Source organism: Myotis yumanensis, unplaced genomic scaffold (assembly GCF_028538775.1).
Source record: "Myotis yumanensis isolate MYYU_CA2020_CCGP unplaced genomic scaffold, mMyoYum1.0.hap1 SCAF_8, whole genome shotgun sequence".
NCBI lineage: Eukaryota > Metazoa > Chordata > Mammalia > Chiroptera > Vespertilionidae > Myotis > Myotis yumanensis.
In genome coordinates this window covers 55,485,381-55,501,618 of record NW_027223759.1, presented here as the reverse complement: position 1 = coordinate 55,501,618, position 16,238 = coordinate 55,485,381, and the positions used below count along the sequence as shown (strand labels likewise).

General features: G+C 40.3%; 1 protein-coding gene across 7 annotated transcripts in view; it reads left to right on the top strand.

Annotated features, from left to right (window-relative positions):
* The window catches only part of TANC1 (tetratricopeptide repeat, ankyrin repeat and coiled-coil containing 1), a 239,471-nt gene that overhangs the window by 79,487 nt on the left and 143,746 nt on the right, over positions 1–16,238 (top strand). For 2 of the 7 annotated variants that reach the window (XM_070422938.1, XM_070422939.1), the window contains exon 2: positions 2,635–2,714. The exons of the other annotated variants lie outside the window; for them this stretch is intronic. In XM_070422938.1, the coding sequence (XP_070279039.1) occupies positions 2,654–2,714 (61 nt within the window). In that variant the 5' untranslated portion in view covers positions 2,635–2,653. The remainder of the gene's footprint in view (positions 1–2,634; positions 2,715–16,238) is intronic. 7 annotated transcript variants of the gene reach the window in all.

Below are 16,238 nucleotides of genomic sequence, written 5' to 3'. Positions count from 1 at the left end.
AGTTATGTCATTGGGACTCCTGGTGACTTTGCATAGCTCCACTCTGATCTGTGTCAATTTTAGAATTTAACTGACTGGGAATAGTCTTATTTTTCCCCGTCCAGGGGTGTGTGTGTGTGTGTAGGGGTTGCTTACTTTTGTACTCAAGTATAATCAATTGGTGTCTCCAGGTCATAGTTTGAATAGCTTTTGAGTATACATTTAAGTTCTTTCCCTTGACTTGACATTTATGGAGGAAAGCAGAAGCTGGAAAAAAAATTGTAGCAAATATCTGATAGCCTCGTTCACTTTACTCAACTTTACTCAAGACCACTGATGTGGAAGATGTGATTATGCTAAAAACAGCTGAGCTCCCGCACAATAGGCATACACGGTGCCTGGGATGAGCTGCCCAAGTCAGTGCCTACCAGTTATTGTCCTGTGGGACCTATTTCCGAGTGGCACGATGGATGGGCTGTGGATTGATGCCAACTGGGTGATTAATCAGGATTATTCTGGAAGAGTTCAAAAGGGGCCTTGGATGAGCTCTTCAAGATTTTTCTTTGTTTTATTTGTAAAGTGTATAGTCTTTGCTAAATGGCAAACCCTGAATGTTGATTGACTTATTTGGAGAAAAAATGTCTGTGCTTACTAGGCATCTCTTTACTTGATTTTGCCTACTGTTCGTTTATACCACATGTTGCACTGTTTCTTTTAAGTGTGACCGTCAAGAGAAATCTGCGTCTCCACAGTGTCCCTGTGGAGCACACTCAGTCCTCTTCCAGATTCAGTGTTGGCCCTTTAGGTGGAATCTTTTTTCCTCTGGGTTCATTCAAAGTAGCATTAAAAAAAACAAACAAACATTTTTTTTTATTGATTTCAGACAGGAAGGGAGAGGGAGAGAGAGCTAGAAACATCAATGATGAGAGAGAATCATTGATTGGGTGCCTCCTGCACGCCTCCTACTAGGGGTTGAGCCCCCAACCTGAGCATGTGCCCTGGCCGGGAATTGAACTGTGACCTTCCTGGCTCATAGGTCAAAGCTCAACCACTGACCCATGCCTGGCTGGGCTCAAAGTAGCATTTTAAAAAAGAATTAGGCCCTAAGCCATGCCCCCTTTATGTGTCAAGACTTGTTGGGAATATGATTTAACTCCAATACATTTTGGTATCGCTGTCTCTAAATTCTGCTGATTATCTCCCTAGTATTTCTGAGGTTTGTTTGTTTGTTTGATTGCTGTTGCCCAAAGCTTTCATTGCTCGGAGGAGAGAAGTGGGGTCCACAGGAAGGATGGAGGACCCTGCTCTCTGGGAGTCTGCAGTTTGGATTCTGGCCCTGTGCTCATTAGCTGCCTGACCCCTGGGCAAGTCAGCCTCCCAGGTTCTGTGTCTTCATCAGGAAAACAAAGGGCTTGGAAAAATAAATACAGGCCTGGACCCAAATGATAAGGAAGGTCACCCCACACACTCACTGTGGTGGGATTCTGTGAATGGCGGGCAGCACACTCTCCAAGCCTCTCAGCGATCCCCTCAGCACCTGTGCTCGATTCGGGGGCTGAGAGGTCACGAGGGTGTTCCCCGGAGGCCACTTGAACCACTCATCGAACTAGACAGGTTTGCGACTCTGCTCTACCTATGTCGGAGTTTCTCCCTCCCTTCCCTGCTCTCCTCTTTCTTCCTTCTTTTTCATTCAGCAGCAGCCTGCAGGCCTTCTCCCTTCTTGTCTTTAGTGCATTAGCGGTGATGTGCTGGGTAACACAACCCACTCAGGTTTGTCCCTGTTTGGAGTTGTCCAGCCATCTCATCTCCGTAGTGGAGGGAAGAGAGAGCTAAAGGAGACGGCCCAAAGGATGAAATAATGGTCCTTTTGTCTGTCTCTTTGCTGTCGGATGGTTTCATGTTTCATCTTAGGCCTAGGCCATTGTGCTGTTTTTTTTACATGCTCAGTACAACCCTGTTTAAAACTACAGCTGTTTTATTGAAAGGATTCAGCCCTAATGCCACTGGCCCGTGCTGCTTTCCTTCCCACCCCCCGAGAGACTCATAACTGTTTGTGGTAAAGGCCCAGGCTGGTGTGTGCTGTTTGATCACATCCCCTGACATCAGTTTTAAAATGTGTTCCCACTGTATTTATTTTGCAGTTGCTTATAAGGTATGTTTCATTCTGATAGCCTTCCCAAATGTTTTCCTTGTGGTTATATAATCAGTAGCATCTGTAAAACATGCCTTGGACCATGTAGCTTCCTTCTTAATCGTTATCTTTTTGATTCTCAGTTTTAATGTTTTCTTTTGATGAACGAAGGTTGGGAGGACCCGCATGCCTGTGCCAGACACCAGACTGTGATGTGCCCAGATCTACCCTCATAACCTTAATTAGATGTGGAATGCTGAGAATGCACTGTTGTGGGTTTTTTTGTTTGTTTTTACTTTTATAGTAAGTCAGTGAACTTCATTAAGAGTGATGAAACACTTCTTGTGTCTTTAGCATTTAGTTCCCCATCTTTATTCATAGAAAATTAACGTAAAACTCAAGGTCCCTTTATCTTATCCTACATGATCTGTTTATTTGAACTCAAGTTACCGCTAGTGTCAATATGCAGGTTATATTCTAACCTACAGCCGTTAATTCCTCTTCCCAACCCCTCTTCCCTTTAGAAACAAAGGAGTGTCGAAAATGTTAAAGGCTGTGCTGAAGAAGAGCCGAGAGGGAGGAAAGGGAAGCAAGAAGGAACCAGGTATGTGTACAGGAGGGAGCTGGGGTGAGCAAGCCTGGTGGGTGTGGCAGCAGGACCCCAGCCCATGCTGGGCCCATGTCCCTGCCTTGGGCACGGGTCAGAGAAGTGATATGTGTTAGATCAGACAGCATATTGGAGCTGTGAGAAACTAAATACATGGCTAGGTTTTTTTATGAGAAGTGACTTTGAAACTGAGTTTGGGTTATGAACTGAATCCTCCCCTAGAAGATTTGTTCCTAATTTTAAAAGGTCATTCAGATCCAGAGTTCCAGTTTGAGACATTGTGGGACAGCAGGTGTGTCCAGGAATTTGGTTTCTAGGAAGTTTTTTACCCTTTTCGCACATGTGATTGCATTTTCTGTTTGACCAACTGCTGGCTGCCTAGTCGTCCTCTTTTGAGTATCATATTATCCCCTTAACAAGTGTAGCCCACTCAGTGCCCATTTTATTTTGATGGGAGCTACTTAACTTGGCTTGGATTTCATTTCTGTGTGTAGAGTCTGGTACATTTGTGGTCATTGTGACTCCATTCTTGTCCACGTGAGGAACTGTTCTAAGGTCATTTTAGTGACCAGTATTACACCCTCTTTCTCTTGCTAGAAAAACTACACATTGTCTACCTGTATTGTGCAATAAAATTCTGTTAGCATGGATTAATTTCCCTGAAATGGTGTCAATTCATTCTAAATTCATGTTTACCCAGCATTGGAGAAATATGGTTTTCCAAGTGATTGATTAACATTTCAGTTCTAATTTCTCTTAAAATATAAAAAAAAATTCACTTATTTCCAAAACATCACTGAATTATAGTTAATTCCTTCGTTCAAAAGATCTTGTAATACCATGTGATAATTAATGTTAATATGTGTTGTTTCTGTACTTACAGATAAAGTGGACTTTAAAACTTTTTTGATTCTGGAACCGAGACACATTTTCTATTAGTTATCCCTTAAGCCAAGCCTGCAAAATGGCACACTTAACCTTGAAAGTGGGGTCTTTGTGATAAAGTTGCTGTTAAGATCCCATGAGAAGCTTCTGATTAATGCCTGAGTAAGCAGATATAAAGAAGAAACCAGTTTTTTAGAAACAGGAGACCATAGTTAGCTCTTAACCTTAGAAAATCAAACCCTAGCTTTGAATAATTAATTAGAATGGTTACTATGGAGAATTTTCAGTTCACATAATTTCTGTCCAGAGGGACATTCATCCCCTGTTGGATCATGGCCAGAACATCATTCTCTTTATTTCTCTGAAAGCAATTAAAAAATAATTTTTTTTTTTTTTTTTTTAGTTTTGGCTCTTCTGACACTCATCCTAGGACCTTTGTTGTTTGATTCTTTGTAATTTTCAGCATAAAGTTAGATCCTAAGCTATTTGGCTAGAGCTGCCAACCAGCGGCCAGGGTCTCCAAGCCAGAACTACCCCCTTAGTAACAGAGTCTTTCACAGCAGTCCCAACTCATCTATATATATATATATATATAAAAGCCTAATATGTAAATTGTCCCCTCGGGAGTTCGACCGGGAGACTGGGAGTTCCATCTCTCGCTATGTATGACATGTGCTGACCACCAGGAGGCGGCGCAGAACTAAGGAAGGCCTGGGCTGGCAGCCAGAAGGAAGGCCCAGGCCGGGCAGCCGGAAGGCCCTGATTGGCCCTGATTGCCGGCTGGGCCTAGGTACTCTACTCGTGCACGAATTTTGTGCACTGGGCCTCTAGTGTGAAATAACAGTATATGAGTGATTTTGACAACCTGCCTTTCAGTTGGACCAGACAGTGAACATAGTTTACATTTGAAACTTTTTTATTTGTAGACCATGTGATTTTGGGTTTAATTCCTCTGAGCAACTACTATTGTGTTTTTTGTTGTTGTTTTCTGAATAATTTTTTAATAATAAGTCCCATGCTATGGCTTTTCACTAATGCAAACCAACTTGAAAAAAGCAATGTGAACATTCCTCATAAAACATCTGTATGGTATGTGCCTTTTTCCTCTTAACTAGAACCTGGTTATATTAGTTGGGGAACAAAGCAGATGGAATTTTAAATCTTGAAGATATGTCACAGATGATTGGGGAAAATACTTGGAATTTGACCATTTATATGCTCAGCTCTGTGCCAACTCTCATTATGTACGTAAATCAGATCTAAGTTTCTCTGTAAATTGAAGCTGGCTAATCTACTGAGACGGCTCTGAAACTTGGGTAATAATATCTCCTGCATATGGAAAAATTTTGCTCTACTGTTTCCAATTAACCAATCTTTGTTGTAAACACAAAGGGAAATTCATTTTTATATACTTGAACTTGCAATCATAGAAATTTAGGAACTATTTGTCTAAAATACTGAGCTCTCCTTTTCCTATCCTTTGTAGATTGTTTTTTACAGACAACCATGAACTACACTTTTATGTTGAACCTATTTTAGGAATTTGGAAAATAATCACTGATTTAAATTTATTATTCTTCAAATGAAAATAAGTATTAGAAGTATTGAAAAGTTGTTTTATCCTCAGCTCCTATCCCTAGAAGAAGATATCACATGTATCTACTCTACACTATTGGTAAATGTGAGCAGGGAGTGAAATTCAAGTTATATATATATATCAGCCTAGGTGACCAGTTACGACAGAATGACCAGAACGACCGGAATGACTGATTGCTATGACATGCATTGACCAACAGGGGGCAGACGCTCAATGCAGGAGCTGCCCTCAGCCCGCAGGGGAACTGGGGGTGGGTGGCGGTGGACGCGGCCCCTTTCCCATAGGGGCCAAGGGCCGGCTTCCTCCTTGGGGCCGGCGGCCAACCTCCCGGGTCCCACCCCCTGTCCCTCCCCTGGCCGTCAGGCCCCGATTGGCCCACTGTCTGCCCGCCATGGTGACGGTTGGCTCCTCCCCCCAGCCGGCAGGCCCCAATTGCCCGATAGGGGACTGCCGGCCAAACTCCCTGTCCCTCCCCCTGGCCGGTAGGTCCCGATTGGGCCGGGCCCCAGGCTGGGCTGGGACAGGTTACTGGGGGTGGGTGGCGGCATGCTGGGAAGGAGGAGGCGGGGAGGCGGGGAACCACGACCACGTGGTGGTGGTGTGGGTGGTGAGGGAAGGAGGAGGCAGGACACCTGATCAGCCCTGATCACTGGTCAGGCCTAGGGACCCCCCTGTGCACAAATTTCGTGCACTGGGCCTCTAGTATGTATATAAAGTTCTTTGAAATATTATGTGCAGTGAGATATTAAACTATTGAAAGCCATTGCATGAACTCTAAAAATAGCAAAAGTCTTTTTTATAATTATGCTTTTTTACCGAGGAAGTGTCTATAGCTGAGAAAAAAATGTTTTCTGGAGGTTATAGAATCAAATCGGAGAATGCAATATTAAAAACTTCAATACGTGTTTTGGGAAAGTAAATTTACTTTGTCTCCACCACTCTATCAGGGCAAATGAGCACTGTCTTTCTCTTGACCTTGAGTTAGGCCCAAGGGAACAAAAATTGATATTAAACCATAATGTGGTGAGCACCAGATGAGGGCATCTATTTTTTTCCCCTCTGTGCTTTTATATTAGGACCTTGATGTCAAAAAATAAGGTCTTACTCTTTTTTTAAGCTCTCCAGAGAAGTCTACAACCTTCTACCATGCCTCTTTATTTGAAGTGACTTTCATTATCAGAACACTTTCATGTTACTATTATTAAAGTTATTTAAATTTGAAAATGAAATAATTACTGCACTCTATGAGTGGGCATATTCTGACATCAAATCTGGACCCAATAAGAGTTTAGAGTGAATATAAGAGTAACATAAGACATTAATATATTTTCTGTACAGCAGCACTGTTTAGAAAATGAATAGGAAAAATAGTCCCATTTGATAATAGAAACAGAAATTTAAATACCGACCCAAGAAGAAATGTACAAGCCTTATATTGAAGAAAATACTAAAACATTACTGAAAGACTCAAAGGAAGACATGGATAAATGGAGAGAAATATCATATTCCTGAATGGACAGATTTTTTTTTTAAACCACTAGGTCTTACAGAATTATCTGTACATTCCATTTAATCCCTAATGATATCCCCCCTTTTTTAAGGCTTTATTTTCTCAGAGCAGTTGTAGGTTCATAGCAACATTGAGAAGGAAGCTACAGAGATTTTCTGTATACTCCCTGACTGCACTCATGCTTAGCCTCCCCTATTGTCAATGTCCCCCATCAGAATAGTACATTTGTTACCACTGAGGAACCTGTGTGGACACATCATTATCACCCAGTCCAGGGTTTACACGCAGGGGTCCTCAAACTTTTTAAACAGGGGGCCAGTTCACTGTCCCTCAGACCGTTGGAGGGCCAGACTATAGTTTAAAAAAAAACTATGAACAAATTCCTATGCACACTGCACATATCTTATTTTGAAGTAAAAAAACAAAACAGGAACAAATACAATATTTGTATTTACATGTGGCCCGTGGGCCGTAGTTTGAGGACCCCTGGTACAGTAAGGTTCACTCTTGGTGTGGTACATTCTGTTGGTTTGGACAAATGTATAATGACATCTACTGACTGTTATAGCAAGATACATATTTTTGCTGCTTCTAAAATCCTGTCCCTTTTCTTAACACAGCATAACCATTGGGTTAAGAAAGTTATCTGAAAGAGAAAATGCTCAAGAATAGCCAAGGGGAAATTGAATGTGTGGGGCAAATGCATCTAAATGGCTGAGCCTGGATCCTATGCCTGGGTTCTAGCTGCAAGAGAGGCTGGACAAGTGTGTATTTGGACTTCTTAGCTCCTATAGGGCAATGTGGACTTTACCTCCCAACAAGACTTGCATTGCAGAGGATTCTTCCCTTATACACATTGGATAGATCCCTTGTACTTCAAAAAGGAACCAAGCATAGAGATCTAGTGTCGCTCGTTCTAATAGCTGCTTCCAAGTAGTAGGTATATGGCTCAGCTGGTGTTTTGGACCTTTCTCCTTACTGGTCTCCAAGAAATGAAATGTAATTTTGCTCAGCCGGTGTGGCTCAGTGATTGAGCATCGACCTATGAACCAGGAGGTCATGGTTCCATTCCCTGTTAGGGCACATGCCAGGGGTTGTGGGCTCAATCCCCAGTAGGGGCGTGCAGGAGGCAGCTGATCAATGTTTCTCTCTCATCATTGATGTTTCTATCTCTCTCTCTCTCTCTCCCTTCCTCTCTGAAATCAATAAAAATATATTTTAAAAAATGTAATTTTTATCTAACATCTATGCTATAATCTAAGCTCACAGTTGATAGTGGTTTTGTTTTTGTTTTAATCCTGGAGATAGTGACAGCATTTTGAAAGCATTTGACAGGCAAGGCCTTTTGCACTCCTAGAGAGGGCTGGTCCCTCCCCCTCTGTACAGCCCTTCTCCTGCCCTCTGTCAGGCTTGAATCCATAGTCCTTTGCCCTATCCAACGTTCCCAGTTATTCCTTATTGGTGTGGAAGTAGCTTCAAGTTGAGGCAGAAGAGCAAAGTTCAGTGAAATTTTAATTGCGGTCCTTGCCTTAATTAAAATACAGACTGATTAAGGAGAGGTTGCTTAATATACCAAAATAATTGTTTATTAGTCTTTTCCTTTCAGTTTAATTATCTGTGTTTTTTTCAGCAGGGGGGCTTAGTTTGCAGCAATTTATTTTTTTAAATAAAATTGACCTTCACCTTTTTGTTGTTAAAACCCAGCTGGTTGGCTAAATACACTTGTAATGGTGTTAATTAAGGCATTGGATAGTCTCTAAGCTTGAGTATGAACTGAATTAATCTGTTAGTTTTGCATCTGATCCTTCACTTTGAATCTGTAGTAAAAGGAAGCTGTTTGCCTCTAAAGTTTAAAAGCCATTGATGTGACTGTTGAATGTGGTATTTTAAGCCATTCCAGGCTGCAGTCTGGTTTTCGGTGGTACCTTCTAAAAATGCCTCAACACAAACGATGCTTTGTTTTATCTGGAAAATATGAGGCTGCTTTTGATTATTCTGTGATGCAGTGCCCATTTTCTGTGGTTGTGGTCTATTATTTAGGAATTTAGTGCAGGGGCTGTCTTGCTGAGCTCTGGATATTTGGTTAACTGACCCCAAAAATGTTTCCCAAGCAACGGAACAAGCAGAAGTAATTCAATGAAAAGCTATTGTATTTCTCTTTACCAGGGCATTTGAACAGATTCTGTAAAATATTAGGATATGCTTTAAACATAGAATGGAACCTGGCTGGATTTTACGAGGAGCAGTAATACTGCTTCCTTTGGTTTGATTGTTTCCTCGATCAGTTTTCTCTCTGTTGTCCCTCATTTATGCCACAAACTCTAGGTATAGCACAGCTTTTAGGATTAGAAGGTACAGATTCTAATCCCAGCTTGATAACTTCCCAGTTTATTTGAAAGTACACAAATCTCTTAATTTAGCCAAGCTATTTTACAGGGATGCTGTTGGGTTAAATAAGAGAACATCTTTGTAACATTGTCTCCCTTGACATCTGGCTTCCTCTATACTCAGTACAGCTTGACTTTCTTGAGGAAATACCATGGCTCCTTAAAGAACAAACAAAACCTTCCTAAAACTTCTTGTTCCTTCTCTGTTGAAGAGAAAGCGGGAGTTATTGCAGGCAAAAGAGTGATGTTCTAGAAGCTTCCTTACATGACTTCCCACTTCATAATACCGATTCTGCCATCAACTTTGAATGCTAAAGGCTCTTCTGCTATAGGTACCCTTTCCCTCATAACAAAAGTGGGAAATCGCTGAACTGTTTGTTGTATGGAGATTTATACTGTGAAAACCATTCATTTTACCTTTTAGTCTATATCAGGTACTTACTTGTATTTTGTCCTTTTTCTTTGTGAAGTTAAACGAAAAGGCCTGTTTTTCCCCTGCTCAAGGTATTTCAGGAGCCAGAGAGCAGCTTTAACAATAGATTTCAACGTATAGTTTATAAAGTTTCTGGGGTGTTTCATCTCAACACATTTTTAGTTAATGAAGGTCTTTATATGTGGAAGCACCTGTCCCCCATTCTCTTTGTAGCTTCCCCACAGGCTTGAGGGAAATCGAAAGGATGAAAGAGAGAAGGAAGGGAGCCAATACTTCCTGAGCATTTATCGGGTATCAGACACCTACATATAATGGCCCAAACTGCTCCTTCATGCGCTGCCTGTCTCCTAGGAGAGACATAATTAGAGAAATCTCTGGACCGAGAAGAAGGTGAAATCAAGGCTCACCCTAGATCTTCCAGCTTTTATGGCCAAGAAGACCTCGAGCAAGTCGCAGCCTATCCGAATCTTCAGAGAGGATGTGGCAAAACTCTGAAACAGCCCTTACTTACTTGGAACTTGGATACGGTTTTGTATGTATATTTGTAAATGCAATAGGAAATGCAACTTAACAGGGAAATATAAACAAACAATTCGGAGTTCATTTTTCAGTCAAATCTAATTTTCACCAATAATTTTTTTCATTAAAGCTGTTTTTCTGTAAAAACAAAACAAAACAAAAAACAATGGTCGTATTTTGTATAGACCTAGTTTTCAAAGAGCTTTGTCATGGGTAGCTTCTTAATTCCCATAAAAAAAAACCAACACCTCACATTTTGAATTTTCATGTGGCCCATTTTCATTTCCTTGAAGGAGAATTCCATGGTTTTATTTCTATTTTACAGAAATGTAAAGAAACTTGATTTTATAGAATCCACGGGCAAGTATAGTTTCTGTGAGGGGAGGTGGTCTACCAAAGATTTTTACCTAGATTGACTTCTTTTCTCCATGGAGAATGGTCTGCATTTATTATTCCTCTGAAGGGTCATTGATGAGGGCATTAGCCTTGCTTGTCCGGTAGGATGGCCATCGTGGGTAACGAGTTGGGTTGCCCTACCATGGGGTAGAGCATTAAATTCACATCTGAAACCATGGAGTTAGAAAGTGGGATCTGCGTCTCTCTGCTCTCTTTACCCCACATTCTCTCCCCTTTGGTGGCAGGCCAGTTATGAAACATCCACCATCAAAGCTACCAACGTAGACTCAGATTCTTGTCCTATGTTCTGGGACCACCGCACTATCTTAGGGGTAAAAATAAAACAGGACCCAAGTAGGCGGTTTTTAATTCTTTACTCCCTTATAGTTTATTTGTGTCAGAGAGTTGACCGTTTTTAAGAAAGTTTGGGGACATCAAACTGCTAGATTTGGTACATGATGAGATTCTTTGTGCCCTGAGACAGTCCCAGAGCACCGATGATGGAGTGAGTATGGTTCTGATACAGGACGTGCATGTAGGTGGCTGCGATGGTTTGGGCACTTGTCTGGAGTTTTTATAGACCATGGACTGGCTTGTAGCAGAGGCTGAGAGCCCGGATGCAAACTCCAGGTTAAGGATGGGAGAGAGACACCTGAACACTGCCGGCATGCTGAGGATTGTGTTTTTACTTCAGGTCTCAACATTTAAAGTCGATATGTTTTTTAATGCTTTATGTTTTTGTAAGGGTTGGTGTGTTCCCACCCAACTGTAAGCAAACTTTCTAAGTAACTTCAGAGTTAATGTTGAAAATGTTTTTTTCAAATACCAGATATTAAAAGTATTTTTATTTTTGTTCTAGTTCATGCTGCCATGAAAAGTACCATACAGTGAGTGCCTTTCACACAGAGATTTATTTTCTCGCAGTCGTGGAGCATGCGGGTTTGCAATGGTGTCAGCACGGTTGGCTTCTGATGAAGGTCCTTTCTGGCTTGCAGAAAGCTTCCTTCTCCCTGTGTCCTCACGGGCAGAGAGAGACAGCAAGCTCTCTGGTGTTTCTCATAAGGACACTAATCTCACCCTCATGACTTCATTTCAACCTATTCCCTCCCAAAGGCCCTATGCCTAATACCATCGCATTGAGGGGTAGGGCTTCAACATAGGAATGGGGTGGGGCGGGGGCAGGGGGGGGGGAACACACACAATTCAGCCCATAGCACTTGTCTTTATTATTCTGATTATAAATGTAATACCTTATTTCACTGATTATAAAACACACTATTTTATGTACTACTAAGGAAGATATAACTGTCAAACTGACAATACTTGATTACTTAAAATGTTTTGTATACTACTGAAGATTTCCTTTTTTAGACTTATTCTTACATATTTCAATTTTTTTCATAAAACAGGGAAAATGTAAATGAAATAAGTTGGTTGAGATATTTTAAATTTATACGCAGAAACCTATTCTTCTAAAACCTTTTTATATCAATATCCATTCCCCACACTGCACCACCTGCCAGTGAGCACACTGGCGCTGCTGTGTTTCCTGAGGTCTTCACTGTTTTCTCCTGGACGCTATTCCAAGCTGCAGATGTCCATTCTGCCAGTTTGATGCCATCCTTTGATGATTTCAAAAGGAGGCTTTAATGGAAGGCTTTCAGATAACATCCAGGTTCTTATTCTTTCCAGAGTGGACCTTAAGTGGTTTGTTGACTGAAATCTGAAAGGGGTTACAGTTGTCTAGTTACTCGACCAGATGTAATACCTGGCTTCGCACAGTCAGTGACCGCCCCATGCAGCCGCTGCCTGGCCGATAGAGATTCTCACATGCCATCAACTATTAGATACATTTTGGTTTGGGAAAAGTTAAAGTGAGAATATATATGGATCTTTGAATCAATGCCCGATGTAGTCTGTGCACACTGGAGAAAATTTGGAAAATACTGCTAGGAGTAAGAACAAAACAGAAACCCAAGATAGTCTTTTACTTTTGCTTATACTTTTTAATGCCTTTGAAAAATACCTAATACTTTATTGTACCAATATACCATGATTTTGTTTGGGTGCATTTTAATTGTTTCCATGTTTTTCTCATTCATTAAAAAATATGTAACATAAATATCTTTGTACAAATCTGATTATTTTAGTAGAATATTTCTAGGCAAGGAATTAATAGTAAAAGGAAACAAACTTTTCAAAAGCTCATCATACCTCTTGCCAAATTGTTTCCTAGGATTGTATTGGTCGCCGCCTATGTAAGCAGTGTGTGAGCATGCCTACTTGCATGGCTCCTGCTAGTACTGGGCATTTGTGGATTGTAATCTTTGCTAATTTTATAGATTAAAACGTGTTTGTTTTCAGTTCACATTGTATTTGTTTTTCATTCACATTTCTTTGAGATGGATAGACCTCTTTTCTTTGAATATCGAATGCCCATTTACATATTCTCTTCAATGATTGTCTTATGTCTTTGTATGTTTTTTTCTGTTGGGAACCTATGAAGCTCTTGCCTTTTCCTAGTGTTGCTCCTGGTGTTGTGTGGTCGTGGGTTTTCTTATAAAGCCACACACACAGGAATTTTCGTTAAGTTGTTCATAGTGAAACTGCCTGGCTTCAATGGGTAGAAGTGCGTCCTGCATTTTTGAAATTGTGCTTGTGCTGAGGGTTGAGATCTCCTAGTCTGCCTGCTTATATTTAGACATTTTATAGAGAAACCAGGATAAAAGCGTAAAACACATCCAAACGAGTTGTCTGGTTCTCCACAGCATTTGAGAGCATCCTGCCTCTGAGCACCGCCAGAAGGACTCAGTGCTTCCTGCTCCCTGGCTGTGCTGGAAGTAGCTCCTGGCAAGTTCCTGACTGAAGGCAGGGCTAGTTCCAGACAGTGAAGCATCTCAATTACATGTATTTCTTAAAAAGAGAAATTTTTTAAAAAGATGTTTTTATTGACTTGAGAGAGAGAGAGAGGGAAGGAAAACATTGATCAACTTTCTCGGCACAACCCCTACTGGGGAAGGAGCCCATCATCTGGGCATGTGCCCTAACTAGGACTCGAACTGGCAGCCTTTTGGTGCATAAGATGACCACCAACCAACTGAGCCACACCAGCCAAGGCCTTAGTTACTGTATTTTTCAGTGTACAGATTTTTTTTTTTATGCATGGCTTATTTTTCATATTATTATGGGTAGAAATTATTTTAAACTAAGATAAAGTAATAAAAAGTTTTAGATTTAGAAGGATTTTAGAAATTGAGTTCAGTATCTTCATCTTTTTGAGGAAGATTTGGAAAAGAGGCATTGAGCCACTGCCTCAGGTCATGTAGCTAAAGTAAAGATGGGATCGAAGCATAGTTTTTGATTCTAGACTAGTTCAGTTTCTACTGTGTCTCTGGTTGGCTTCCTTATTTTTATCTCTTGCACTGAGTGAATATAAAGGAAAACATCCTTGAACTAGAAGACAGTAGATCTCCTTTATATTTATAATTTCTCTCTCCAGGGATATTTATTTTGATGTTTTGTTGTTGTTCTCCCGGCTCCCCCCCCACCCCCAAGAATTATCTCTGAAATGCTTACAAGGAAGGTCTTAATCTAGATTCAGCCACTTTGAGTAATATCTCTAGTTCCATTTCTGTATTTTAAAGCCCATTTTTGTTGGGTGTCCTTGACACTATTATAAATCCATCCCATTTTTTGGTAGAGCCATTCAAACACCGTACCTGTAATAGTTAAATTAAAAAGAGCAATGCAGCCATGGCCTGTTTGGCTTAGTGGATAGAGAGAGCATCAGCCTGTGGACTGAAGGGACCTAGATTTGATTCTGGTCAAGGGCACATGCCTGGGATGTGGGCTCGATCCCCAGTTGGGGGCATGCAGGAAGCAGCCGATCAGTGATTCTCTCTCATTATTGATGTTTCTATCTCTCCCTCTCCCTTTCTTTCTGAAATCAATATATATACACACACACATATATATATATTAAAAAAGAGCGATGCAGTAGTATTAAAAGTAAAGACACCATCCCCATTTCTTTTCTGCTTTCCCTTTCACTTCCCAAAGGCAATTCATGTTAATGTTTTCTTATTTGATCTTTCAGGGTGGGGCAAAAGCAGGTTCACAGTTGTATCCACTTTCAAATACAGTAATTAATAAATAAAACAAGAATACATGGTTTTGTAAGTAGGTTTACACTTGTGAGTACATGAAACAGTTTATTCTTGAATTATTACTTACTAGAGGCCCAATGCACGAAATTTGCACAAGGGGCTTGGCCCCTGCCACTGCGGCTTTGTCCAAAAGGTCGTCTGGAAGGACATCTGGTCTAATTAGCATATTACGTTTTTATTACTATAGATTATTGTATTTGAAAGTGGATATTTCTATAAACCTACTTTTGCCTCACCCTGTATGTGTACACAGACACACATATACACAAGTATAGATCCTTAAGAAAACCCACATAGACCATACAATGTGTTTTATTTTGCAAATTACTGTGTTGATTAAATGCATGTTTATACATTTTTTTATGTTAGCACATACTAATATATAGGTTTTTAAAAAGTTGCTCAGTATTATATTGGACAAATATTTTATAATTTATTATCTCCCTGTTGATGATTGTATCTTTTTTGTTGTCATCATTACAATCAATACTACAGTGAATCCCTTTGTATATACACTGCCTTTGCTTTCATGAGAATAGTTGTAAGAGGAACTGTTGGTTAACACGTGTTCATTTATAATTTTCCTAGATTTTTTCCAATTGCCCTTTAAAAAGGTGGCATTAAATTTACAATTCCATCTTTTGCATGTGAGAATGTTTGTTTATTCTCATGTTTACCATGGTTATAATCAAGCTATTTCATCGTTGCCAGTGTGATAGGGGAAAATTGTATCTTATTGTTTTAATTAAGCAGTTCTTTAGAATGAATTCAAACACGTTTTTTTAATGTTTATTGGTCATTTGAAACCATCCTGCCTGGACCTGTAGATGGGCTCCACAGCTCACCAGCTGTGTCAACCTGAGTAAATTACTCATGGGTCACTTCTGAGGATTAGATGAGTTAATATTTATCAAGTACTCCAATCCATGCTTGGCAGCCAGTGTTTGATATATAAGTATTTGTCAAAAGTAAAGATTTGAATTTCTCTGTCCTGCCTGTTCATTTAACCTATTTTTTTCTCAGGTTTGACAGCTGTTTTAATATTTTGGTAAGGTTAACCTTTGATCATTTACTAGCCAGAGTTCTAAGCAAAGTCAAGCATGTCATGTTTAATTTTGAGTTATCAAACCTTAAAAAAGTCATTGAAGGGATCCTTGATTTTTGACAGAATTAGTGAAGGATTCTGTTTTTATTCTGTAAGTTCAATGTTGAAAACTGACTGAGGGGTTACAGATCATTATTTCAGGGGGGTCAGCTTTCTGTCCCTGCTGTGTGAGAGTTTCGGTGCTGCTAATCTGATTAAACCTCTTAGAGCTCCGCGTCCTTAGCTCTAAGATTCTGAAGATTAGGAATTCTGGAGTTTCTCTCCCTCCATCCATGAAATTGTTACCATGGTTACTGGACTCCCCAAATCGTACCCCAAATCCCTCTGGTTTATGGAAACAGCATCTTAAACATGAATAAGCACTCTGCTGGTTTGCCTTCAGAAAACTTAGTAAAAGTCCAGTTTGAACATACCCACTTGCTCTCTTTAAACAAGTTGTTTCATTTTCTGAACTTCAGTTTTCTTGCCTTATAAAATGAAAGTTAGTAATCATATAGGTCAAATGAAATGAAGGCTTTTGTTT